Raw genomic sequence first — 27,790 nt, 5'->3', positions numbered from 1 at the left:
TTTTTCACCCTATGGGCATGCATTAAGGTGAAAATACCTTCTGTGCTGCACCTTCCCCCATAACCCCCCCCCACACACACCTTTTTTTTCTTGCCTGAGCCAGCCGCTTTCTCCATCCTCATTGGATAGATTGATAGCAGCAGGATCAATTGGCTTCCACAGCTGTCAATCAAATCCAGTGACATGGGAGTGGAGGGCGGGGCTGAGTCCTGCTGACTGTGTCGATGGATGTAGCAGGAGGCCTCATGAGTGCGACCACATGGGTTCCCCCCAGAGAAAGTGGCTCTCTGTGGGAGCACCCGATGATTAGGAGCCAGGAGCACTGCAGGGGCACCCCAGAAGAAGAGGATCGGGCCTGCTCTGTGCAAAACACTTGCACAGAGCAGTCAAGTATAACATATTTGTTATTTAAAAAAAACCCTTTACAGTCACTTTGAAGACCAAGTTCACCTTTTCCAGGAAAATTGTCGATGGCAGTGATGGCCAACATTGGCACCCCAGACGGTGTTTTTTTTAGTTCAATAGAATTTGCATTTTTTAATCTGCCCAACAACAAAGTGGCCAAAAAAAGCATAAAAAAATGCAAATCACAGCAAAATCACGTGCGCAAAAATTGTAAACACACAGCAAAAATCACTGAAGAAATGGATCAAAAGCGAACTGCATAAGTGTGAACAGAGCCTTATGCTGGCCATACACATATCGATTTTCAGACCAGAATATTCATACGAAAAATATTTGTACATTCGTTGAATGTAATGTGAAAATGTCACTTGTTTTTAACTTTCAGTTTTAAAATTAAGGAAAATTTCTGAATGAAAACCAGCATATAATATATTGGTTCTGTCTGAAAGTTGGCAAATCATTCTTAATACTTTTTTTCTTTAAATAAAAAATGTGATCTCTGAGTCTGGTTATAAGTACCAAATTCAACCTCTTATAGTATACACAGTATATCTCTTCTGTCTGTTCTTCTCAAAGTGGATTAGAGATTTTGCTCCCTAACCATATAGTTGGTTATTTATATTTACCACTGCATAGAGATATTTAATAAAAAAAAAATAGCTTTTTTTTAACTTTACATATTAACTAAATTATACACCACAGTTTTTTTTTTTTTTTTTAAGGTCATTATCCGATTATTTGATTATAAAAATAATCATTCTTGCGCTAGTTTTTTTTTACCAGGTCTATTGGCTCTTTCCCTCCTGATTGGCTGAGATGCAGCAGGAGGAACCATTGGCTTCCGCCGCTGTCGATCACAGCCAGTGAGGTGGGATGCAGAGAGCCGGCTCAGGCGTGAACACGCATGATTGCCGCCACAGCAACAGCCTGGTTTGGGGGGATGCTTTGCAAGGGGAAGGGGCCCAGAGCGCCCACGGGGGTCTTGAGGTAGAACTATAGGCATCTCCCCCCCCCCCCCCCCATTTTGTGTAGAGTATGGGAGGGTTACAATCCCTTTCAGATTTTCTTTCGCCGTCTGTGTCCCATTGTGGAGATTTCCCTCCATTTCCTGTCCCATAGCCAGATAAACTGAGAGGAAAGCCCTGCAAATTAAGATAATTCCTTGTCCCCTTTATTACTTTTCTGGGGACAACCCCAAAAGTGGGATTTTCCTTTCACTTTCAATGATAATGGTAAACAGAATAAATAGGAGGAATCTCCGTAACAGGGTGCGCAAACCGCAATAAAAAGTGACAAGCGTTCACTCTGCATTCTATTCAAAACCAAAATAAAAAAAGTTTTGCCTTTTAGTTATATTTTAAAGTGGTTGTAAAACCCTGTACATACACTTTTACCTACATGTAACCTATATTAAGGCTTACCTGTATGTAGGTGCTGGAAATCTCTCCTAAACATCCACAGTTTAGGAGATATTACCAATAAAGTCGTGCGCCGATGTGTATGGTGCATGCGCATGTTAGCCGTGACTGGCGGGTCCCATGCCCAAGGGACATCACGTGACTCCGGCCAGTCACAGAGCCAGAGTTTTCGGCCCCGGAAGGAAGAGGGATGCTCGCTGCTAGTGGGGACAGCGGTGACAGGCTTTGATTTCAGGTAAGTGACACATAATGGGCTACTATGCAGTAATAGCCAGTTATGCTTTACCTTTGCAGGGAAATAAAGAGGAAGTAAAACCCATCAGGGTTTACTTCCTCTTTAACGCTTCATCAGACGCTGACTGATTTTTGCACTCCTGAAAAATACCTCCAATTATGTTGGATTCTTGGTCACTTGCAGTGCTCTGTGGTTCCATCCACTGAGCCCTATGGGGGGCACACAGGTAATGTCAGGACTGGCAGATGGAACCAAAAAGCATGGCATGAGATGCTGAAGATTCCTCGAGTGGTTGTAGATCATTCGGCACCCACCAGAGAAGTACCGATTAAGCATCCATTTTGTTTTATGCAGGATCCTTTTTATAAATTCTGAAATTTTCTCTGATGGGCACAGTTGCAATTCAGATCTTATATGATTCTGTATTATGGGGCTTTATTCTCCAAAGGCACCCTGAAAATGTTTGATGGGCAATACACAAAATCTATTGTCTGTGTAAAAGGACACTGGTGAAATATTAAAATTTTTCACTTTATTACATATGCCTTCATTGTCATTTTTTTTGCACTCAGTGGACGTTTCATTATGTGTCTTTTTCTTTTTTCCTTCTTTGAATAAGACACCATTGGGAACTGAAATTGGGTTTTTGTAAAGTAAGTTACTTTAATTTTTCACTAGTGTGTCCTTACATGAAGGCTATGGTCTATTATGAGGCCGGCAAGGAGAATGTACTGATCCATTCAAGATATAGAAGGTGTTCAGTGTTATTTCTGGCCTTCATTGTATTTTACATCGCTCTCACACAATTATTCCAAAGCAGGTCACAATTTGGTTTTCACCCTTTGCCTGCCCTTGTAATGGTCACTGCAGATTTGAACACATCAGATTTTTCTTTCTGACCAATGAAAACATGTTTGATCACTTTAATTCGTTATTAAACCCCTAATAAAAAACGTTAATATACTGCAGTGTGTCGATCATTAGATGTTGCAGCTGCATTCGTTTTATTTTTTAGGCTTTTTTCCCCCCCTCTGTTTTTGCCAAGTAACACATCTGATGCATTATACAGACACCACTCTGGATGATGAAGTACAGGGGGTTAAATTTGGACAGCATCATTGTCAGTCTGGTGGGAGGGAAATGTTATGCCGCGTACACACGAGCGGACTGTATGGGGTACTTAGTCCGTCATACAATCCGACGGACAGTCCGTCATACTTTCCACTGAACGGACTTGACCACACACGGATACCCAAACAGTCCGTCGAAAGCTTGCGCGATGACGTGTACAGCACGTACGACGGGACTAGAAATAGGAAGTCCAATACACAGCAAAGCACCCTTCCGCCGTGTAAATCCTTTCTGGGCATGCGCCATTCTTAGTCCGTCGAAACTAGCATACTGACGAGCGGATTGTCCGCTGAAACCAAAGTACGACGGACAGAATTTCGAAAAATCCGAAATTCTTAGTACGCCGGACTGCACGCTGAAAAAGTCAGCTGAAGCCCACACACGAGCGGACTGTCCGCTGAAATGTTTTGACGGACTAAGTACGCCATACAGTCCGCCCGTGTGTACGCGGCATAAGATGTAGCAGCAGATTTCGATACACTAACAAATTGAAGTAAAACGCCAGTTAATATGTTATAATTAGGGATGCACCGATGCCACTTTTTTGACACAGAGTACGAGTACCGATAGTTGACATCATGTACTCGCAGATGCCTATTACCGATACCTGATTTTGGTCATGTGACCATTTAAAAATAAATAACTAATGAAAAATGACACATTTTCACCATAATATTAGGAATTGAAATGCAGTCAAAAGACATTATGAAAGAAAATGTGTATGTTTGCTGGTCACAAAGCTGTTAAAGCGCAAATTGCACAGAACATGTTATATAAAAAATGTCAATGTCATCAATGACATGTACATTGCAAGTTCACAATGTTTAGGCATGAGGAGAAGCAAGAACAGTACAGTACCTCAAAGAAAAAAAGGGGGGGGGGGCTAAAGAGGTAACAAACCTTGGGACTTTAAGGCTCGGTTCACACAGGGGCGACTTGTCCAGGCGACTTAGCCGCCTGACAAGTCGTGCTCCGTTCTGTACTATGGAACCGTTCTAATAGGAGCGACTCAAGTCGCTCCGACTTAGAAAAAAGGTTCCTGTACTACTTTTGGGGCGACTTCAGGCGACTTGCATTGACTTCTATACAGAAGTCGTTTTGCAAGTCGCCGCTGAAGTCGTGTGCAGGTCACGTCTGTGAGTCGCGCTGCAAGTCGTGCCGCCCCTGTGTGAACCGAGCCTTACGGTATCGAGCATATAAGGGTCAAAATATCAGTAGCAAAACTGAAAACATATTTTATAAATGTTATTACAAAAATATAAAAAATACACAAATAACAAAGGTACATCCAAACAGGATATAGAAATTATCTAAACTGATTCAAATTAACCTCTACCACTCTCGACATATTTCACTCAATTTGAGTTTCTTCAGGAGATTGGTGGCAGTTTTTATATACTGTAATAATAAGACATGAATGAAAAACATTCTGTTTAAAATACATAGTAGTTAAACATATTGTATGTAGGAATATGAACATGGAAGCAAATGTAAATCAAAACAAAATAAAATAGAAACTGAAAGGACATAAACAGCATGTGGTCAGGAGTAAGGACAACCAAGTCTGACCTCAAATTGTTAGGAGTCCAAAAAAGGAAAAATAATGATCATAAAACAAAGTGATAAGAAAAAATGGAGAACAGCCCCATACGCATGGGAACACCAGATTAATGATGCTTGCAGAGAGATCTCCCAAAATATAGAAATCTAAAGTAATCAAAAAGTATATATGAATAAGTATCTCAAAACATAGAAGCCAAGCAAGACAACAAGATGCCTCAATGGCGAAGGGATTACCTCTAAGTGGTTGGTAAAAGACGTAGAATCAATATGAAAAGATCTGGGCTAGAGTAGCCAGTAATTAACATGCCAACAAGACTAGGAGGCGTCAGTAATTGACAGCAGAGCAAGTGCTGATTGGATCACAAATCTAAATGGGAAATATAGATATAATATATAAATAAATAGTTTCTGGGTAACAGGAAAATTATTGTTTGCCCAAAAGTAATGGTGATGAGACTCAAGCTATATCTTACCCCAGCATTGAGAAGATGAAGAGACCTTGGACGAGGGAAACAGCCCGACGCAGTCCCTCACTGGCCGTTTCCGCAGAGAGTAAGGCACAGGGATGCTGCCTTATGAGAGATCTCCCCGACTCGGCGGCGTCTGACGTCACCTCCGAGTCGCGGGCGGAAGTTCAGCCTCGATGCCAGACCAGAAGTCTGGAGGAATCTGCAGCGCATGCGCCTGACGCTGATCGCATCATCGGCGCATCATGGCCATATTAGGACATCTGTTGCCCTCATCTTGGACAAGAGGGCGGATGCCATGGAGGAAGGGGGATTGGTAAAAGCCCAAAACCCCCATTCAACACCGGGAACAGAACTCCAACATCCACCAGAGGATATGGCAGCAAAGCTTACAAATAGGGCAGACCACAGGGGGCAATGATTGATTGGCAGCGCAACCCGTGGTATGCCCTGGGCGCCCATGCAAGCTTGCAGCTGACGAACCCATGGGAAAAAAGGGGGGGGGGGGCATGTAAATAAAAAATATAATGAAATTATCTTAAGAATAGAACAATCAATTCATTGTAATCTATAAGACCCCTTTCATACCACACCGCCGATAGCGTGGGCGGTAAAACACCGCTATTTTTAGCAGCGTTTTACCGCCGATTTGCGGCTCATTTCGGCCGCTAGCTGGGCAATTTTACCCCAGCTAGCGGCTGAGAAAGGGTTAAAACCGCCAGCATTACGCCGCAATAGCAGCGTTTTGCTGGCGGTATTACAGCGCTGCCCCATTGATTTCAATGGGGAGCAGCGGTGGAGGAGCGGTAAACACACCGATCTTTCACCGCTCCAAAGAAGCTGCTGGCAGGACTTTTTCCTGACGTCCTGCCAGCACACTGCTGGCTTTCACACTACATACAATGGTGCAGCTTCTTTAGGGCGGATTGCAGGCGCTATTTCTAATGCTATTTTTAACTTTAGTTAACACATCTGCGTACTTATAATATCTATGCCTGTAATAGTTTATGTATTATATATTTAATTTAGTATGTGGTTATAAGAGACGGAAACCAGGATTTACTCTCACCTTAGACCCCTTTCACACCAGGGCGTTTTGCAGGAGCTATAGCGTTAGAAATAGCGCCTGCAATCCGCCCTAAAGAAGCTGCACCATTGTATGTAGTGTGAAAGCCCCGAGGGCTTTCACACTACAGCAGTGCGCTGGCAGGACGTCAGGAAAAAGTCCTGCCAGCAGCTTCGTTGGAGCGGTGAAGGAGCGGTGTGTTTACTGCTCCTCCACCGCTGCTCCCCATTGAAATCAATGGGGCAGCGCTGTAATACCACCAGCAAAACGCCCTGGTGTGAAAGGGGTCTAAGGTGAGAGTAAATCCTGGTTTCCGTATCTTATAACCACATACTGAATTAAATATATAATACATAAATTATTACAGGCATAGATATTATAAGTATGCAGATGTGTTAACTAAAGTTAAAAAAAGAGAAGAAAGAAAGAGACAAAAAAATAAAAATAGAATTGCCCAATTACTAAAACAATTTTAAACTCAGAGCATAATTTAAACCAGGGGCGGTGGTAGCTCTCAAATTGAAACTCCACCGTGCTTCCTTTTGTAGAAAAATAGTCATTATCCCCCCCGCTCCCCGGGGGGTATAGATTTAAGTGCGAAAAAGTGCATAAAAGTCTAATTGAAAGCATGGTATAAGGCTTGATTCACACTAACTTGTTTTTTGATGCATTTTGCAGGGAAATTTTTTAACATGGGCTCCTATGGAACATGTTCACATCAATGCATTTTTGTGCCTCTGTGTTTTTGGAAAGGGTTGGGGACATTTTTTCATGCAAAATGCAGCGTTTTTCATGTAATAGAAGTCAATGGACCTGCATCAAAAATGCAAGTACCGCGTTTTTGCAGCGATTTGCGTTTTTTCTTTTCTTATTTTTTTCACTGTATATAGCTGGTTGCTAAGCAACTACAGTGTAAAAAAACAAACAACAAAACGCTGCAAAATCGCTTGTCCAAAGACGTGACAAGCACCGCAAAAAGCACTGCAAAAACGCTCAAAAGCAACATGCATAGATGTGAATCAAGCCTTAAAGTGGTTGTAAATCCTTACAAACCACTTTGACCTACAGGTAAGCCTAGATTAAGGCTTACCTGTAGGTCCAAGAAATATCTCCCAAACCTATACGGTTTACGAGATATTTGCCCGAAGACGGGCACCGCTGTCTACGGCGCATATGCCGTAGACAGCGGCGCGCAGGCGCACTGAGTGTGGCATCGTCTGTGACGAAGATGCCGCTCATCTCCGCTCCCGTGCGCATGCGCGGGAGTGACGTCATCGCGGCTTCGCCGAATGACAGCGGTGGAGCTGCGAGACCCCACGAGAAGATGGACGCTCCGGACTACAGGGGACAGCGGTGACTTCGCTGGCTCCTGTGTCAGGTAAGTGACACATAATGGGCTACTATGCGATGCATAGTAGTACATTATGCTTTGCCTTTGCAGGGAATTAAAGAGGAAGTAAACTTATCAGGGTTTACTTCCTCTTTAACTCATATGTCGCCTGATAGGTGTTTCTATCTTCTTCGCATGCACCAATGAGACATGGTCTCGGATGCGGTGGAAGAAGGGACGTTTGGTCTTGCCAATGTAAAAAGCATTACAATTACACATCATAATGTATACTACACCTATCGATTGACAAGTGGCCAAAAATTTGGGGTTATACAATTGGCCATTGGGTAACAAAATGTGTTAAGACGCATAGATAAAACAAAAAAAATTGCATTTATGGCAAGGTCTAGTACCAGTGTGTTTGGTACCAGAGACTGCCATTGGGGCATACTGACTCCATACTAAAGTATCTCTAAGGCAGGCATGTCCAAAGTCCGGCCCGCGGGCCAATCGCGGCCCGCGGTCCGGTTTTGAACGGCCCGCCTGGTGTGCTGCGGGATCAGGGCTGTGAAATGAGCCGATCCCCGTCACTGTGAGAAGATCCGTCGGCTTCAAAAGTGAAAGTAAAGTGCAGAGGAGTGTGCTGTGCTCTCTGCTTCCCCCTACAGTGCAGTACCCGGCTGAATAAGGAAATGGAATGGAAAGGTACTGTACTACAAGCTAGATTCGTTTTAAAAAGGCTTTATATATGTGTATGTGTGTGTGTGTGCATGTGTGTCTGTATGTATGTATGTGTGTGCATGTGTGTCTGTATGTGTGCATGTGTGTCTGTATGTATATGTGTGCATGTCTGTCTGTATGTATGTGCATGTGTGTCTGTATGTATATGTGTGCATGTGTGTCTGTATGTATGTGCATGTGTGTCTGTATGTATGTGCATGTGTGTCTGTATGTATGTGCATGTGTGTCTGTATGTATGTGCATGTGTGTCTGTATGTGTATGTGTGCATGTGTGTCTGTATGTGTGTGTGTGCATGTGTGTCTGTATGTGTGTGTGTGTGTGTGTGTGCATGTCTGTCTGTATGTGTGTGTGTGCATGTCTGTATGTATGTGTGTGCATGTCTGTCTGTATGCATATGTGTGTCTGTATGTATGTATGTGTGCATGTGTGTATGTGTGTGTGTGCATGTGTGTCTGTATGTATGTGTGTCTGTGCATGTGTGTGCATGTCTGTATGTATGTGTGTGCATGTGTGTCTATATGTGTGTGTGTGTGTGCATGTCTGTCTGTATGTATGTGTGTGTGTGTGTATGTGTGTCTGTATGTGCATGTGTGTCTGTGTGTGTGTGTGTGCATGTGTGTGTGTGTGTCTGTGCATGTATGATTGCATGTGTGTGTGTGTCCATGTATGTCTGTATGTATGCGTATGTGCATGTGTGTCTGTATGTATGTGCGTGTATGTCTGTCTGTATGTGTGTGCATGTATGTGTGTCTGTATGTGTGTGCAGCATGTGTGTCTGTATGTATCTGTGTGCATGTATGTGTGTGTGTGTGTGTGTGTGTGTGTGTGTATGTATGTCTGTATGTGCGTGTATGTATGTATGTATGTATGTGCCTGTATGTATGTATGTATGTATGTATGTGTGTGCATGTGTCTGTGTCTGTATGTGTGTGTGTGCATGTGTCTGTATGTATGTAAGTATATGCATGTGTCTGTATGTGTATGCATGTGTCTGTATGTGTGTATGTCTGTGTGTATGTGTATGCATGTGTGTTACTTTTAATCCAGACCTCCCCCCCCCCATTCTTGTACCATCAGAACTGCTTTTGTGGTGCTTGTGTGTGTGATAGCAGCCAGGATTGCTGCTCCTCTGAAAAGCAATCCATATACAGATAGCTTTTCAGAGGCATTTGAAAGGTGGTAAAGAGGCATTATGTTGCCTCCTCACCACCTGTTTTAAGCCCGTAAATGTAGCATCACTATACCGCAACTGTGCAGTCTACACAGTTGCGGGGTAGTTGCAGTGCAGGCCCATTCACCCTGAGCATACCTCCAGCTGCAGCCACAGCATGTGTACACCCCCAGCTGCTCCCTCTGCAGCTAGAGGGGGAGAAGTTGGGGGTGGTAAAAACAGCTTAACCATGTAGTTTTACTGCCCCTCCAATAAGCCCTTGGTTCACATCTGCATGGCTGCATGCTGTGTGTAGGGCAGCCCATGCATTTCAATGGGCTTCCATACCCACAAAAATGCAGGGAAAGAAGTCCCAGAGCTTTTTTTTTTTTTTTTTATTGCGCTGCACCAAAAGCACCCCATGTTTCCAATATGTGGGGTACCATTAAGACTTAACGGTACCCCTAAAGAACAGAGCATTCGTCTGTGTGTCGGGCAAACGAGCGCAACAAAGGCACGAGAATTTTTGTTGGGCCAGGTATGAGTGCTCGAATGACCGAATTTTAATGGTTCAAAGAATGTCAGGCAAAATGGTCGGCCCTCACACATGTTCACTTCATCGAATCTGGCCCTCTTTGAGAAAAGTTTGGACACCCCTGCTCTAAGGGATTGGGATCTTCTGAATGTGATTTCAGGGTGATTGCCCAGATGTTTAGATACAGGGGGGTCAGCTTTGAGTAGGTACCAATATTTCATGAAAATATTGCATACTTGAAGATGTTGTCCTGAGAATAATACATTTGGGATGTGGTATCAACAGTTTGACCCCTTCATCTCACTCATTTGATAGTACAGTACCTCAGTCAACTCACAACACAAGACCATTACAAAATAAATAAAAAAATAATAAAAAAAACACAACACAACCTGTTTGTTTCCAGTTCAACTTCTTACACGTGTAAGAGAAGCACATTTCAGACAGAACATTCCAGGATGGCAAGGAAGGATGCGTGTTAGGTTGGCATGTAGGCTGCAGTCAGGCCTCATGTACAGCTCAAAGCAGCTGCTTCTCCAGGTGTTTACCTCTTTTGAGCTTTTATTTTCTTTTTCTTCTACCTCCTCCCCTCCATGTTAGCCTATGTGTTCATTCATGGCCATTGGCCAAGGAACACTATGTGGTTTCAGAAGTTTAGTGGCAGGGCAGCTTACAGGCAGCAGGCAGAAAAAAAACAAAAAAATATATATTGAAAGGGCTCAGGCGCTACCTCTAATGACTAAATAAATAAATAATATTGCTTCTTTGTGACCTGTGTCTAAAACCTAGAAAAAAAACAAATCCAAAGAAATTGGAAATGCAAATCTTTTTTTTTTTTTTCCTGACTGTAAACTTTCCTGCCACTAAACTCCTGAAACTAACTCCTGTAACTAGTGCGCAATGGGCTGACATGGAGGGGAGGCGTTAACAGGCAGGAAAAAAGCTGAAACTCCTTGAGGAGCAGATGCTTTTAGCTGCATTGTACAGGCATTATGCTTTGAAAATGAAAAGCTGAAATGTCACACAGAACATGAAATATCATTATTGTTGATGACGCCACATCTAAAACAAACATCACAAGTTCACGTCATCACATCAACCAACCCAAGTGCAATATAGTTAAATAATGTTAGGCCTGCTGAGGAGCAACTGAACAGTATCTCAAAACTAACATTATTTTGTAAACATTTTTTAAATTAACCACTTGCCGCCCGCCCTATTACAAATTGTGTAGTCTCCACCTGGGTAGCATGTGATAGTGTGACAACACAAAAGTACAGTTGGGAGATGCAAAGAGCATTGTCAACTTTTGACAGGCATAGCCTGAATGAGAACCACCTTGGCAGGATGGCCTGATATTATTTTAATGATCTTTTATTAAGTTTTGAAATTCTGTTTAAAGTTTATATGAGATTTTTAGTGATTGAGTTTACATACGTATGCTTCACCCTTAGCGGTACCACATATCGAAATGCCATCTCCGATTCCCAATTATTGTTAACTGTGTTTGGCTCCATTGAGTACTTATAAATATGAATTAGTAGTTGCGGTGTAACTAAACTAAAGGCAAATATATATTTTTTGGTCTGAATAGATTTAGAGGGATTAGAACACCTGACCATTTTTATCTGGGAGATTCATTTTTTTCTATTTGTCCTGTTTGCCGTTATTGATTGTGCAAGTAACAAAAAAAATCACAAATTTTGGATTGACATCCGTATTCTATTAAAGGCGTAGTCTTCCAATGGGGACACTAGTTCAGGGGACACATTGGGATTCCCTCACTCAATAGGTATTTCCTCACAGTCCCCGTTCTGGCTGTGGAACATGAAGTGAAGGGAAATCTCTCTAATGGGGCACAAACGCTGATGGGGATTGCTGCATCCAAAATGGGGAAAAAAATAAGTTTTGCTATTAGCTACACTTTAAACTGGTTGTAAACCCTTACAACACACTTTGACCTACAGGTAAGCCTAGATGAAGGCTTATCTGTAGGTCCAAGAAATATCTCCTAAACGTATACGGTTTAGGAGATATTTGCTCGAAGACAGGCACCGCTGTCTACGGCGCATGCGCCGTAGACAGCGGCTCGCATGCGCACTGAGCGCGACATCGTCAACAACGAAGATGCCGCGCGTGTCGGCTCCCGTGCGCATGCGCGGGAGTGATGTCATCGCGGCTTTGCCGAATGACAGCGGCGCTGCTGCGAGACCTCACCGAGAAGATGGATGCGCCGGACTACAGGGGACATCGGTGACTTCGCTGGCTCCTGTGTCAGGTAAGTGACACATAATGGACTACTATGCGATGCATAGTAGTCCATTAGGCTTTGCCTTTGCAGGGAATGAAAGAGGAAGTAAACCTATTAGGGTTTACTTCCTCTTTAACTCTATTTTTTATTTTTTTCCTTTTACTAGTAGCTGATATGTCAATACTGGCCACTGAAAGTGAAAAGTCAAACATTTCAGAAGCCTCGGGGTCCCCAGAGATGAGAACAATGTTATGGATTCACAGATGCTTCTCCTCTGTGAAATGAAATTGTAGAAGTGGGGAATAGATAGGGAAGATTGATACTTCATTACCATGTGGATTCACTTGTCACTGTGCTGCCTAAATCCGTAATGCAATTTTAAAGTCCTTTTTGTAACGGGTATAAATGTGTTTATTTTTAGACCTATGTAAAAAGCCAGGACAAACAGTTCGCTGCAGCCACAATTCAGGCAATCGGAAGATGTGCAACCAATATATCTGCCGTGACTGACACCTGTCTTAATGGCCTTGTGTACCTATTGTCAAACAGAGATGGTAAGATAATCCATCTTTTCCTTGTGAAGATGTTTATATTTTTGTGTGACATACTTCCTGATTGCCTTCTGTGTGTTATGATATTTGTAGGGGCTTGCTTCATTTATTCTGCAGATTTGGACAACCTGCGGACCTCGGTTTATTATTTGTGACTGGCAGGGCATGTTCAGTATAGTAGTTCTTGATCTGCAGAGTGGTCATATCTGTAATGTTCCTTTTTGCATTTGTAATTTAAAATGCGGAATCGACAGTGTAAAAATGGAAATCAAACACGCCTTTGTTCCAATTCTCCCTCACTGCTAACCACAGCTTTAGTCATCCAAAAAAAGACTAGGATTCCAAGTTGTGTGGTTAACTCTGGTGTGCCTTGATTGCACCGATTGTGAAAACTATGACTTTATTGTAGAGTCTTCATTAAAAAAAAAAGCAAGTTACATTAAAACTGAACTAAAGTTCCGCTGTCACAAACTGGAAGCAGGGAAGCCCTTTAATGGAGAAAAGACATGTAATGCAGCAACATTGAAAGCCCGGCCATCAATCTGCTAAAGAGTGAGCGGGACCTTTGTCCTTCTGAGTGGATGTCATACGACATCCTCTGAGAAGGCACCGCTCAGTCGATTACTAATAAGTATACTGGTTCCCTGGCAGTGCCACATGACCTCTGTGACCATTCACAGCAAGTCACATGACAGTTGTAAACGATGACTAGCGTCCTTTCATTAATTGTGTACAATTGTTGCTAGCTGTGATTGGTCAATGTGATCACATGGCACAGACAGGGCTAATCACAGCCCATCTGTACCATATGGTTTGCTTTGACCAAGCAAAGCTAATTACAACAAAACAAACAATTCGTTTATTTCAGTAAAATGCTTGCTTATAGCAAAGTAACTCACTGCTATAAGCAATCGTTATGTGAAGAGAAAAAAAAAAAAAATCATGATCCCTTCCCCAGAGAATTAACATGTTACTATGGTAACATATTGCTCAGATCGGAGTGTGTTTAAAAAAAAATTTAAATCAAAAGAAATGTTTTTTTTCATACTATCACCAGTCAATGTTCCTGATCACTGCCACACAAGTTATATGGTGACACTGTACTGCATTGGTGACGGTATGTAAAAAAAAAAAAAAAACAATCTTCTTTTTTTTTTTACATTTTTCATTTTCCAAAAAATGTAGATATTACAACTACAGAAAACTCATCATGCCTCTTACTAAATACCTTGAATTGTCTGCTTTCCAAAAAGGGGTCATTTGGGGGAGTTGTGTACTGTCCTGACATTTTAGGGCCTCAATGAATGAGGTTACATCGGGATCGATCAATTTTCAGGCATATACTATAGTTTGTGGACTCTCTAACTTTCCTACAGACTAAATAATATACACTGATTTGGGTTATTTTCACCAAAGAAATGTAGCAGAATACATCTTGACCTAAATTCATGATGAAATATAATTTATTCGCAAAATTTATATGAAAGCAAAGGAAAGTTTTTTTATTTTTATATTTTTTTTATTTATTTTTTTTAACCTTTCCTTCAAAATTTCTGATCTTTTTTTAGTTGATTTGGCAAAAAATCACCACCTAATCAGAGATATTCTATATAGAACCAATAAATGTATGTCGCTTGTTGGAGAGCGTTTCGGAGCCCTAACCGCGTTTTACATATTTTTGGGAAAAACTACACAAAAAAAAAGGAGAAAAAATAGAAATTATGTGCCACCAAGTTATTGCTTCTGCAACTATAGGCTCACCAAGGAGTACCTGATATCTCACTAATATAATAAGCCAGCTCCACTGGCACCACATTTTAGTAAAACGGCTTCCTATTTACTGGTAAAAAAAAAAGTTCATCCATGCACATTATCCTTTATCGCTCTGATCCAATGTCTTACAGTAGGAGGGGAGGAGGATTTTCACTGCGCTGTTATTACAAGCCCTCGTTGCATTGAGAGTCTTTTTTTCTTTTTTTTTTTTTTTTTTCAGCCAGATTAACTTTGTAACAAAAAAACTTTGCTTGTTAGGGGAACAAAAATGATTTATATTACCTGATCCTCCGCTCTTCTCTGGAGCTAGAGACTGGTCCCCGTGACTTCTTCTATCTCTTGGTCCAATGGTTTAGAGTCCTAACCTCAACAAGAACAAAGCAGGGTCTATATACCCTGTTTCCCTGAGGGTACCCGCATTGGGTTGTGATGATGCTGAGGGGCAGATCACCACCTGCCCATCTGGTAGGGGAATTTTTTCCCAAAGTTGGATTTTAACTTGAGTTTTGCTTTAAGCTGTTGGAACAACAGTGCCTAAACCATATGAATGAATACAAGATTGCTGTAAGCACCTGTCAATATAAGGCCTCGTGCACATGGATGTAATTAGGCATAAAACATGAATAGCATAAAAAGTACTGTGAAGCTGCAGTTGGGGTATACAACCAGTAATAGAAGTAAATGGCTGTGCACCCCTGTAATTGTGTGTGTGTGTGTGTGTGTGTGTGTGTGTGTGTGTGTAAACTCTGATGCTTTTGTGCATCAGCATTTATGAAGCATGTATGATGTAATTTCCAGGAAACAAACGCAATAGTTCCGCGTTCAGTTACAATACAGCATCTGCTCATGCTTGGGTAAACACAGATGCTGAGAAGCATCTGCGTTCGCACAAGTACAGGGCCATACAGCTATTTACATGTATGTGCATGTAGCCTAATAGTTTATCGTGGCTGCCATTTTTGCTGGGCAGCTTGAGGTGGAGAATTAAAGGCTTGTGAAATCAAAAATAAAAAAAATCTTATCGTGTATGCCACCACCCCATCCAGTTACCAGAATGCGGTATTTTTAGCGCTAGTGGTTAATTTTCAAGTCTATTTCAAATAAGTCTGAGCTGGGTGTATGCTTCTGAGAACAACAGAATTTAAGGCCTTTGTGGGAAGATGGAACCAGATTATACTTAAAATGTCAAATGTTTTTGGCTTGCTGTCTTCTGACCGTAGGTTGTGATTTTTTTTTTTTGTTTGTTTGTGATCCTGTTTACGCAATTAGCAGCTGGTCCTTGTCTTCCACCAGGTGACAGTAGAATACCATACAAATAATTTTTGAATCCTCTATATTCACGGTGCATGCCTCCTATTTAAATGAGCTCTGTTTTTCAAGCCTAATCACACAAGACACGTGGGAAATACATTTCTGATAAACCCTATGAAGTAACACTGCGCACTGCTCTGGATAAATAATTTTCTTTAGCCCTTTTTGCTTGTGGGCTTTTTTTTTCCTTTTGCTAAGACACTGCAGAGCATACTGAAAACAGAATTCCCAAAGGATTAAAACATGTTTATCGCGGGACGTTCAGAATGATAAAATATATAACAATAGATGATTTCCACACAGACACAATATAACATCCCAAATTTTTTATTAAATATCAGGAAATTGTAAAAAATGTATCGCGTTCTATATATAGATGATGCTTTCAAAATCTTTACAATCTAATCAAGGAGGGAGCAGTAACACATCTTTGAAGTCCTGCAGAAGTGATCGGGTGGCCTGAATTAATCTTACATTATATAGCAAAAATTACTGTAAAAATTGGAGCTTTTATTTTAACTCTGATTGCTATGACATAAGATACAGCCTTGGCGCAGTGCGCTCTCTCTCGCAGATCATCGCTCTGCAAAGGTGGAAAAGAGCAGACTGCATATGCAGGGGATGGGGAGCAAGGCCGCATGCTCGTTTTGTCATTTGCCAGGGCTGCTCATCCAAAGCTCAGTATGTCCTGCCATCTACAGGACAGAAAGAGGATGGCAGTGGAATAAACAGATTAAAAATTAAGGATTCACTTTCATTAAAGTGTTACTAAACCCGGGACCCTGCATTTACTATGTCTGGTCTCCCACTGTACACAGAACATGCAAATGCAATAGTTTTAGTAAATATAAACTACTTATTAACTTTTCTCATCAGCAGTTAGAGGAGTCTTGTAACTTCTATCAGTGTTTGGCTGAGCACTGGTTAAAGCTTGTAGGAGGTGTTTTCATTCTCCCCTCATTGTCCTGTGAGGCTGTAGGACCACTGATCTTCTGTCTGGGCAGTGCTGATTGGCCCTGTGCTGGTCACCTGCACTCTCCCAAGAAAGAAAAAAAAAAAACTCTTTAGCAAAAAAAAAACAACAAACTAAGCGCATATAGCTTGCCCTCATAGGTCTGTTCTACCAGGAGATGGTTTGGGGACTGGGGAAGATCAGAGAAGGGGGGGCAAACAGCCATTTTACACAGTGTGCAGAATTAACCCCTTAGGTTCCACAGTGAGTATAACAAGCATGTTTTACTGCATATACAGACTGATTTTACTGTTGTGGGTTTCGTAACACTTGAACTGCTGTTATTCTACTGATGACTCTGCAATGGCATAGGGATGTTTTTGGCAAGTCATTAACCCCTTCCCGCCCACCATGTAACAATATGACTTGTGCAAATTGGTTATGTTATCCTGATCGGACGTCATATGAAGTGATCAGGATAACCCGCGATCGATGTGGTGTGTCAGTCTGATGTACTGCATCTCCGATTTGGATAAAGAGCCTCTGACAGACTTTTTACCATGTGATCAGCTCTGTCCAATAATAGCTGATCACAGTGTGAACGGGAAGAGCCACTTATCGGCTTTTACTCCACGTGTGTCGGAACAGATGCATGTAGAGGAGAGCCGATCGCCTGCTGTCCTGACAGTGGGGGGTCTGCGCTGATCATGAGCATAGTCCCCCAGGAGATGCACACCCAGGACCACCAGGAATGCTGACCATGGATGTCCCCCAGGACCACCAGGTATGCTGCATATTAATGCCTCATCGGTGCAACCTCACCAGTGCCCGTCAGTGCCCATCAGTGAAGGAGAAAAATGACTTACAAAATTTTATAATAAAAACCAAAACTTTTTTTCCCCACAAATTTTCCATCTTTTATTATTTAGCAACCCCCCCCCCCCAGTGGTGATCAAATACCACCAAAATAATGCTCTATTTGTGGGAACAAAATGATAAAAAATTTAGTTTGGGTACAACGCAGCAGTGTTGGTGACCCCCAGCATGTCATTTTTGTGAGTGGGGGGTACCCTATTTTTAGAGGCATCCAGCTCCCCTCCCTCCAATCTTCTGGGACACATCACAGAAGATTGCCTGGCTATTCACAGCGTGCTGCTCGCGCAGTGCGTGCCCGGCTGTGGAGCCACAGCCAGGCGCCCACAATTAGAATGCTGGTGCCGCAGAGATTAGGTTGAGAGGAGCGGGGCTTCGTGCTCCCGCATCGCTGGACCATGGCACAGGTAAATGTCTGATTATTAAAAGTCTGCAGCTACACTTTTTGTAGCTGCTAACTTTTAAATGGGTGGAACGCTTTTTTTTCACGGTTAAACATCTCGGTTTATTAATAAAAACGAGCAAGCATGGTACAAAACAGAAGAGCAGATGACATGAGACATAGTTAACATTAGAACAAGATCCAGAAAAGGTATGACATTTCTCAGAACACTTAAATCAGACTGGTCCTTCAGAGATGCATATCAGACAAAATACAGAAAGCAGACATGGGGGGGCGGGGGATTGCAGCACAGGAGAAGGAGTGAGAAAATCTAACCCTGATATTTTACTGTGGCATTCAATGCCTCATGCCGTCCAGGGCAACCGGATATCGTCAAAATTTTTGGGACACTTTCTATTAAGATATTTTATAAAGTGGTAAGGCCTTATTTATGATATCCTCCCATAAAGTCACTGTGGGGGGAGATGTAGAATTCCATTTAAAGAGAATAGTTTTTTTGGCATAGTAGAGTAGGAGAGCGATCAGTAGTTTGGTATAACGTGGCTTCTGGTCATCCCCCTGTATTCCAAGCAGCGCTAGTTCCGGGGACTGAACCAATGACAGGCCAAGATGTTCATTAATGGCTTCAAACACTGCAGCCCAGAATCCGGTCACTTCAGAACAGCTCCAGAACATATAGTATGTCCCCATCTCTTGTCGACATCTATTACAGAGGTTATCTCTCAAAGGGTACAGTCTGTGCAGCCGCTGCGGGGTGTAATACACACTATGTAGAAACTTAGTTTGTATCACCTTATCTCTAGAAGAGATAACCAGCCCTGAGCTATCATCAAAACAGTCATTCCAATTCCCCCCTTTCCAGTGTGTGGATATCGGTCTTCCACACCTCCCACAGGCTCTCCAACTAGGGAGAGTCCAAATGAGCAATGACATATAAAGGGAGGAGAGAGGCTTGGAAAGCGATTCATGAGCCAAAAGCTCCTCTATGGGGTCCATAGAGAGGGCAATTGGGCCCGGAAACTGCACCCTTTTTTTTTTTTTTTTAATTTATTTTTTATTGAAAGTTTTTCAACACATTAATAACATACAAACATAACCCCCCCCCCCCCCCCCCCCGCCCATCCCAACCACTCCCTCCCCCCACCCGACAAAACTCCCACCCGTGCAGCCCTCCATTCTCCTTCTGGAGCTCAGTCTGTAATCATCGACAGTATCACACAGATAAGAAACACATTATTTGTACCGTTACTGAGTATTCAGCTACCCGAGATGGGGGATGTAATCCAATCCAAGAGGTAGCACCTTCCTACCCCGCCCCTCACCCGACATACAAGGAGTACACCACCAGCCGAGCAATCAATTCACAGTGTCTGCGGCATCAAGGCAACACCTCCACACCCTCTCAAATTTGTTAGGACACCCTCTGCTGAGATAAGTGGCTTTGTATAACGGTAAAGCTTTATTAATTAAACCTTTCCAATAAGAAACCGTAGGAGGTTCGGGTTTCTTCCAACATAGCAGGATAGATTTGCGTGCATAAAACAGCGCCAGAGAGATCAGAGTCCTCTGCGCCTTTCGAGGTGCCAACTCCTCCACCAATCCGAGCAAACATACCGCAACTGTGACTGGAATCGGCACCGAAAGGACAGATTGTATAACCTGTGTCACTCCCCTCCAGAACTCCTCAATCTGCGGACACTGCCAAAACACATGGTCAAAATCAGCCCGGTCAGCTGTGCAACGCCAGCATCCCCCTGTCCCGGTACCGTAAATTCTAGCCAGTCTGGCAGGGGTGTAGTATACTCTATGTAAGATTTTAAACTGTATAAGTCTGTCTCTAGCCGATACTAGGGTCTGGAACGGGTATCCCCACATGTCGTTCCAATCCTCCCCTCCAAAGTCAGGTACCAAGGCACTCCAAACTTCTCTACATTGTTGGACAGGTTTCGGCCTGTCCGAGCACAACATTTTGTACACAACGGAGAGAGGCTTTTTTAGGTCCTCTGTCCGCAGCACAATTTCTAGAGGTGACACCCCCAACTGCAGAGCCCCCGGACAGACTGAGAAAGAAAAGCGTGTCGCAACTGTAAGTACCGAAAAAAATACCAATTGGGAAGATCATGTTTTACCTTAAGCTGATCAAACGTCAAAAGCTGCACCCCTCCTACCACATGCTTTAGCTGTTTAACACCTACCCTGGCCCATATCACCGGATCCGGTATGCCCCCAAAATGTGACAATTTAGGATTGAACCATAGAGGAGTGTCAGGAGACCAACTCCCTTCTGGCTGTTTCATCAAGGTCTGCGCTTTCCCCCAGGCCCGGATCGTAGCCCGCATAGAGGCCGTCAGAACTGGTGAAGCCCCTGGACCTCTATACACCAAATGGGACAGACTCTCATATGAGCCCAAAAGGGCCGCCTCCAGTACATTTGCCGAATCCCCGACCTCCCGTGTCAGCCACCGTCTAGCGACTACCATTTGCCCAGCCAGATAATATTTTAAAAGATCCGGCAATGCCAAGCCACCTTGACCCCACGGCTCCTGCAAAACCCTGAGACCTATTCGGGGGGTGCGTAGCAGCCCATAAAAAGGATCCAAAAAGACTATTAACCCTCCGAAAAAATGAGCAGGGAATACAAATACGAGAATTACGTAAAAGGTAAAGGAATACAGGCAGAACCTTCATTTTGAGCAGGTTAACCCTACCAATGAGGGACAGCGGCAGATGCTTCCAAGCTTCCAGCTGCACCTTAACCCTGGCCAGCAGGGGGAGGAGATTCAGAGACATAAAGACGCCCACTCGTGGTGAAACTCACTCCCAAGTATTTAATTTCTTGCACCCAGGCGATGGGGACCCTAATGGTCGCCACCGCTCGCGCCTCCCCGTCAATAGCCATCACGTTTGATTTCTCCCAATTAACCCTGAGCCCGGAGAACTCAGCAAGTTTGTCGAGCACCCCAAACACCGCCTCCAAAGATGGCCCTGCGTCCCTCAGGAAAAGGAGCATGTCATCTGCATAGAGCGCTATACACTCCCTAATACCCCCCACCTCCAGTGCGCCTACCCCAGGCGATAGCCTCAGGGCTATAGCCAGTGGTTCTATGGCTAATGCAAATAAGAACGGGGAAAGAGGACACCCCTGACGCGTGCCCCTGTTGACGCTAAATTGGTGTGAGACTGAATTGGCTATCTTGATACCGGCCCGTGGGGCACTGTAAAGCAAAGAAATCCAGGTCACATAGGTCCGGAAACTGCACCCTTGCTGCATGTCGCAATTGGTAATAGCAAAAGTACATCCATCTGGGCAAATTCTATTTGATTGAAAGGTCTTTATATGACAGTAGCGTTCCTGTCGTCATAATATCCCCAAGGGTCCTCAACTCATACTTTGTCCAGACTTGTGGGTCCGGGATTGTGTGGGAGGTTAGCATTGCCCCACAGAGGCTAGAAAGGTGACCACACATTTGGCTTGTGAAACCGCCTCCTAGCGGCTACCCACACCCTGAGTGTTGTCTTAGTCGGATGCAGGAGACTGGCATACGCCCGGTGCCCCTGTACACTAGATTCCCCAGATCTCCGAGGGAGCCCAAACAGGCCGCCTTGAGGCATACCGCTGCATTTGCTCTAGATCAAACAAACCACCAGCTGGTCGACACTAAAACGGCAGCCCAGTAGTACACCCGAAAATTGGGCAACGCCAATCCCCCACATCTCACAGGAAGACACAAGGTGAACCTTGCTTAACGGGGAGTGGAGCCCCTCCACACAAAAGTCCAAATACAGCTATCTAGTTCCTTAAAGAATGTACCCGGAATCCACACCGGGGAATTCCTGAATAGGTAATTAAACTTTGGGAGAAACACCATTTTAATTAAGTTGATACGTCCTAACAAAGTGGCAGAGTTCCCCAGGAGGCACATCTAGCCTTCAGCTGCAGCAGCACGGGGCACAGATTAAGTTCATAGAAGTCAGAGGGATCACGATTCACCTGAGTTCCCAGGTATTTAAAAACCGCAACCCATTGCAGCTGGTTGGTGGCCACAGCAGCTGGAACTCAGCTTTTAAAGTAAAAAAAAAATAAAAATAAATAAAATATTGGTGAATTTTATTGACTTTCGGTTTTTGATGTGAAACCTGTGAATTCCAACAATATTTGTCACATAGACAGGGTGGTTGTTTTTCTGAAATCGCAGAGGATTTTGTTCATTTTTTTTTATATATAAATGGTACAAAAACATGGCAACCACCCTAACCTATAACTGGCCTTTGCAGCAAGAAGCACATGGAAGGGCGACGTATGTAAAAAAAAAACAAAAAAAAAACAAAAAAAAAAATTCCAAGCTCACTAACCAGCCAGGCTGCAACAAACCCAATTGATCCCTTCTAACAGTTCCCGGTAAAACCAGGTGTTTAGTTTGCACACATTTGGGTATTCATGTGTAAGCTGCAAGGCCACTTTACGGCACCCAAGTGTATTGCAGTCCTATAGACTTTACTCTATACGTTTTTAGTCTCTAAAGTTGGAGTACACATTATATATAGAAATGGATAGATTGAGCCTAGAAACACCTGGAGGGTGTCTAAACCTACTTAAAGGTATAGGAACACATTGGACACCCAGCAATAGCACAATGGCAGCGAAAGTATCCAGTGTGCCCCCATTTTCCAAAACTTCAATTTTCAAGATGCCTAGCCTTTTCTATTATAAATGGCATTTGTTTTTGTTTTTTTCAAAAGGTTTTTTATTGGGAATCATAAAAAAAAAAATACAGATCAATAGCGATTTCAGTGATAACATTTTACAGTACAAAGTGATTTAAGCAACTCAAAAATCAATACAATAAGACTAGTACCAATACAAAAGGAATATATCAGGGGGTTGTAGAAAGGTTTCATAAAGAGAGATATCTCAAGCGGTGAAGCTGTGAGAGAACATCAGATTTAAACACAAAGAGGAAATGGACTGCCGGTGCACTAGGAATTCACAATTTAAAATGTATCTGTTTGCTGCAACCTGGTGTAGAAATATCACTATGTAAGTCAATCTAATTTCTATATATGTATAACGTGGGTTGCGCTAACTTTACTTCGTATTGAAATACCGTGTTTACGGAGACATGTTTGAATGAAAAATATTTAAATAAAAGATCTAAACCCCGTGGTTCAAACTATAAACCAGGAGATGTATTGGTACCACTGCAGAGTATGCCTGTCAACCAGGTCACCAACCTCCGCACTGGTATCAAATACTTGGAAACATATCGTATACTGCAAGATGTGTGGAAAGATTAATATAAATAATCTTAATTACTCCAAACCACGATAACTAAAGTGCTTTATATTACTCAAATCCCCCCAACTATACAGAATTACTACGTGTGTCCTAAAAAAAGTGATCAACGGGGAACAACCCAAACAATATAACAAAAGTGCTTTTTGTAAACCACATATGATATGAACCAAATTATAACACAGTATAATATTGATATCACAAATGCATTATTTCCTCCTAGAAGAAAAGTGCACAGTGCATAAATATAAATAGTACATGGATATAAGCAATCCCTTCAGTGCCAGCGACTTTCTCTTGATTCAACAGTGCTTCTTTCCCAACTTAAAGTGCTTAATAAAATCACCGACCAAGTGCTTTTACCACCACCTAATAGAATGGCCAGTCACCAGACCTAGTTTGTATTTTCGCCTTTGGTTCATTTAAAGGGGTTGTAAAGGTAAACGGTTTTTCACCTTAATGCATTCTATGCATTAAGGTGAAAAAACATCTGACAATGCCGACCCCCCCCCCCCCCCCCCCCGTTTTACTTACCTCACTCCTCAAAAGTCCCGCGCTCGCCCCGACTCCCTCTTCACCACTCAGCCTGGCCGGTGATTGGCTGGAGTGGATGGATTGAATGCAGCGCAGCTATTGGCTCACGCTGCTGTCAATCGCATCCAATGACGCGGCCATGTGATACAGCGAGCGGCTATAGCCGCCGGCTGTATGACGGGAGCGCGCCCGCAGGTGCTTCTCACCATGCGAGGAAGCTCGCATGAACGTGAGAAGTACCCGCGGGAAGAAGCAGAGACAGCCGCCAATGGACCCCAGAAGAGCAGGTTCGGGCCACTCTGTGCAAAACGAGCTGCACAGTGGAGGTAAGTATAACATGTTTATTTTTTTTTCTTAAAATAACAAATACCTTTACAATCCCTTTAAGGATAACCACTCCTTCACTGATCACATCAACAGTCTCTCCACATGGAAAATAAAAACCTCTCGTGCTAGTTGACTCAAAGAGCTATACAAAGGACCATCATAGTGTAGCAAGTAAATGCAAATTTATTACGTTTGAAAACAATTCGATGTGCACTCACATATGCCGGTGCCCCGGCCGGCACCAAGCTTGTCCAGCTATTTACGTGGAAATGGGAATCAAATCTACCTCTCCGTCCACTCACAGCCTTCAGTGGTGACCTGTGGTTCTTTAGGAATATGTCCCAATCCTTCTTCCTAATTAGATGGGGTTCAGACGGCCGCTACGCGTTTTGCAATTTGGTATTACGTCATCAGGTGAGCCACCTGATGAGAGAGATGGTTTCATAACCTGACATAGGGTGCATGAGGCTCCATTCCGATTTGTTTTGGAAGAGAGAAAAGGGATGTGGGCCCAGTGGGCAATCTTGAGCTGCTTTTCTCTCCATATTTCGTTGGGTTTTAGTCGTAATACCTTTTGCAGACCATGCAAAATTTTTGTCACTAGATCAGGGACCGGAAAGTCTATACCCCAGTTAGCAACAGAGGAGGAGGATAGGGAAGGAGTAGAATCTCGCAAGAGAGGTTTGTATGAGCCTTCCTGCAGCAAGTGGCCCGTGAAGCTGGGTTTGAATCTTCGGGTTTCATCTTTGCAAGTATGAGATGGGAAGCTGACGCTTTGATGGTTATAGAAGTCATGGGATTGAGGAAGTGGAAAAGAAGCTGCCAAAGTTTGAAAGGGCAATGGTTTCCCAGTGTCCAGGTTGCACAAGGAGAATTTTGAAAGACCCCATGTTTGCCAGTCCGAAAAAGGATCTACAGTGTAGACCAGGGAGGAAGTTGGGGTTGCCTTGTATGGGTAGATAGGAGGAGACGAATGGGCAAAGTTTGAGGATTTTCCTGGTTTCCCCCCAGGCTATGGCTGTTTCTCGTAGAAGAAGGTTGTGTTGGTATTGGGGAAGGGGGTTGACAAATTTCCATCTGCAGTGTAGAAGAGCCACAAAGGAATAGGTGGGCCATTGCGGATTCCAGAAAGTATTTAGAGTATCGGGAGTATTGGGCTATCCAGTCTAGACTGGTTCTCAACAAACAAGCTAGGTTATACGTTCTTAAGTTTGGGAGACTGATGCCCCCATCACCCCTGGGAAGGTACAATTTTTTTAAAGCAATGCAAGGTCTTTTGCCGTGCCAGAGAAATTTCAAGATAGTTGAGCTAAGAGATTTAACATCCTTGTGTTTCAACAGTAAAGGTATGGTTTGCATTGGGTACAGTAATCTGGCAAAGCTTGCCATTTTTACGAGGTGGCACCTTCCCAGGAGCGAAAGGGGGAGATCCATCCAGTTAGACAATTCCTGCGATATTTTTGCAATAAGGGGGAAGGTAGTTGAGATGGTATAAATAAGGTAGTTTCCCAATCCTTATTCCCAGATAGGTGATGTGAGAAGAGGCTACTGTAAATATGGAATGGTGAGCCCAGGGGGGTTTTGAGTGATTACCGATAGGAAGGATTTTACTTTTGGAATAGTTTATATGACGACCTGAACTTAGTTTAAATTCGTCAAATACTTTTTTGATAGTGATTATATCAGAGGAAGGATTGGCTGTAAAAATGAGGACATCAACAACGAAAAGCGAGGTGCGTAATCATTCATTTTTGCCAATCTCAATACCCTGCAAGGGAGCTGTCTGGGACAGGTATCTAGACAGGGGTTCCAGTGCAATATTGAACAGAAGGGGGGGAAAGAGTGCACCCTTGTCTGGTACCCTTGTGAAGGTGAAAGCTCTCTCCAAGAGGAGACCCACTGCAACCAGTCTAGCTGTGGGAGAGGTGTACATGGAGTCAATAAGGTGACAGAAGGGGCCTGTAAACCCCATCTTGGACAGTGATAGTGAAAGCCAGTCGAAGCTGACGTTATCAAAAGCCTTTTCTGCGTCTAATGTGATGATAGCATAATCTCCTTTAGGATCTTGTTTGGCTTGTTCGAGGGCCCATAGGACTTTGCGGATGTTCAGGGTCTTTGTTCTCCCTTTCACGAAACCAGATTGAGCTGAATGTATGAGATGGGGAGGATGGCAGCAAGTCTGGAGGCTACTATCTTTGACATGATTTTCACATCCACGTTGAGCAATGAAATGGGCCTATGAGACCCCAGCTCAAGTGGATCCTTGCCTTTCTTGGAAATGAGCTTAATGACAGGTTCATTACCTGTCGGAATATAGGGGCCACCTGCCCAGATGCCCGCATATACAGAGTGGAGTATAGGGGCTGTCATATTCTGAAGGGTCTTGTAAAACTCACTGGTGAAACCATCCGGGCCGGGTGCCTTGGATGGGTGAAGGTTGCAAATGGTGTCCTGTATTTCAGTGAGTGAGATAGGAGCATTGAGGGCCTCTCATTGAGTGGGTGAGATGGTGGGTAGCTCTATCTTCTCTGGGAAAAAGTGCGTACAGTGCTTTGTAATATTGCAACATAGCCTTGTTTATGGCCTGTGGGGCAGAATGAGTGGCCCCCGTGGGGTCACGTAAGGATGTAATAGGAGTCGGATGGGTCATACCCTTACAGAGTCTGGATAAGAGCTTTTCCGGCTTTGTTTCCAAACTTATGGAAAGTGGCATCCAAGTGTGCCTTCTTGGTGAGTTCCAGAGTGTCTGCCCATGTGTCAAAGGCGGACTTGGCGGCCAGCCATTCATTTCTGTTGTCAGAGGTTGTCAGGACTCGTTATGCATGTTGTAGTTTTGCTCTAGCTAACTTGTATTTTGTCAGTGCGTTTCTTGTGAAGGAAGTGGCATAGCTTATGATCCGACCCCTAAGGTATGCTTTGCCAGCATCCCAGAGGAGATTCGGATAATTAGCGTGAGGGGCATTGGTAACGGAGAAATCTGACCATGATTGGTCCATGTATTTTTGGAAGTCTGCATTGCTATGAAGGAAGGAGGGGAAGTGCCAGAGCTTTGGGTAGGGGGGGGGGGAGATCCAACTTGTCAAGGATAATTGAGATCCGAGCGTGGTCAGAAATGGCTATATCACAGATCTCTGAGTCAAGAGACTAGAGGAATTAGATTATCGGAGCCAGTGTTCCTTGATGCATACTGTGAGGGGTCTCTTGGTGCGTCCAATGTATTGTAAGCTGCAACTGCATTCTATAGCATAAACTGTCCCTCAGTATTGTAGCATATAGTCATTGATCTATGTAGAACCTGTACTAATTGAATTAAAGTCAAATATTTTTGCCTTGGGACATTTGGTTTGTGAGAATGCAAAGCATCTCTTGCCGGAAAATAAACAATTTTCCAGTGAAAAACTTTGTTTTTTTCGGTGGTTCCACTACATTTCTTACCACTCTGTCTTTAATAGTAGGTGCCCTTCAAACTCCTCAAGCAAT

The 27,790-nt window shown here is 43.3% G+C and overlaps 1 protein-coding gene across 2 annotated transcripts in view; it reads left to right on the top strand.

Annotated features, from left to right (window-relative positions):
- The window catches only part of AP3B1 (adaptor related protein complex 3 subunit beta 1), a 588,663-nt gene that overhangs the window by 257,178 nt on the left and 303,695 nt on the right, over positions 1–27,790 (top strand). For both annotated transcript variants that reach the window (XM_077462589.1, XM_077462588.1), the window contains exon 13: positions 12,715–12,847. In XM_077462589.1, coding sequence (XP_077318715.1) covers positions 12,715–12,847 — 133 coding nt within the window. The remainder of the gene's footprint in view (positions 1–12,714; positions 12,848–27,790) is intronic.

Source organism: Lithobates pipiens, unplaced genomic scaffold (genome assembly GCF_037356315.1).
Source record: "Lithobates pipiens isolate NorthernLeopardFrog02 unplaced genomic scaffold, aLitPip1_a1.2 Scaffold_3, whole genome shotgun sequence".
NCBI lineage: Eukaryota > Metazoa > Chordata > Amphibia > Anura > Ranidae > Lithobates > Lithobates pipiens.
The sequence above is the reverse complement of the archived record's forward strand: the minus strand, read 5'-3'. Positions and strand labels throughout refer to the sequence as shown.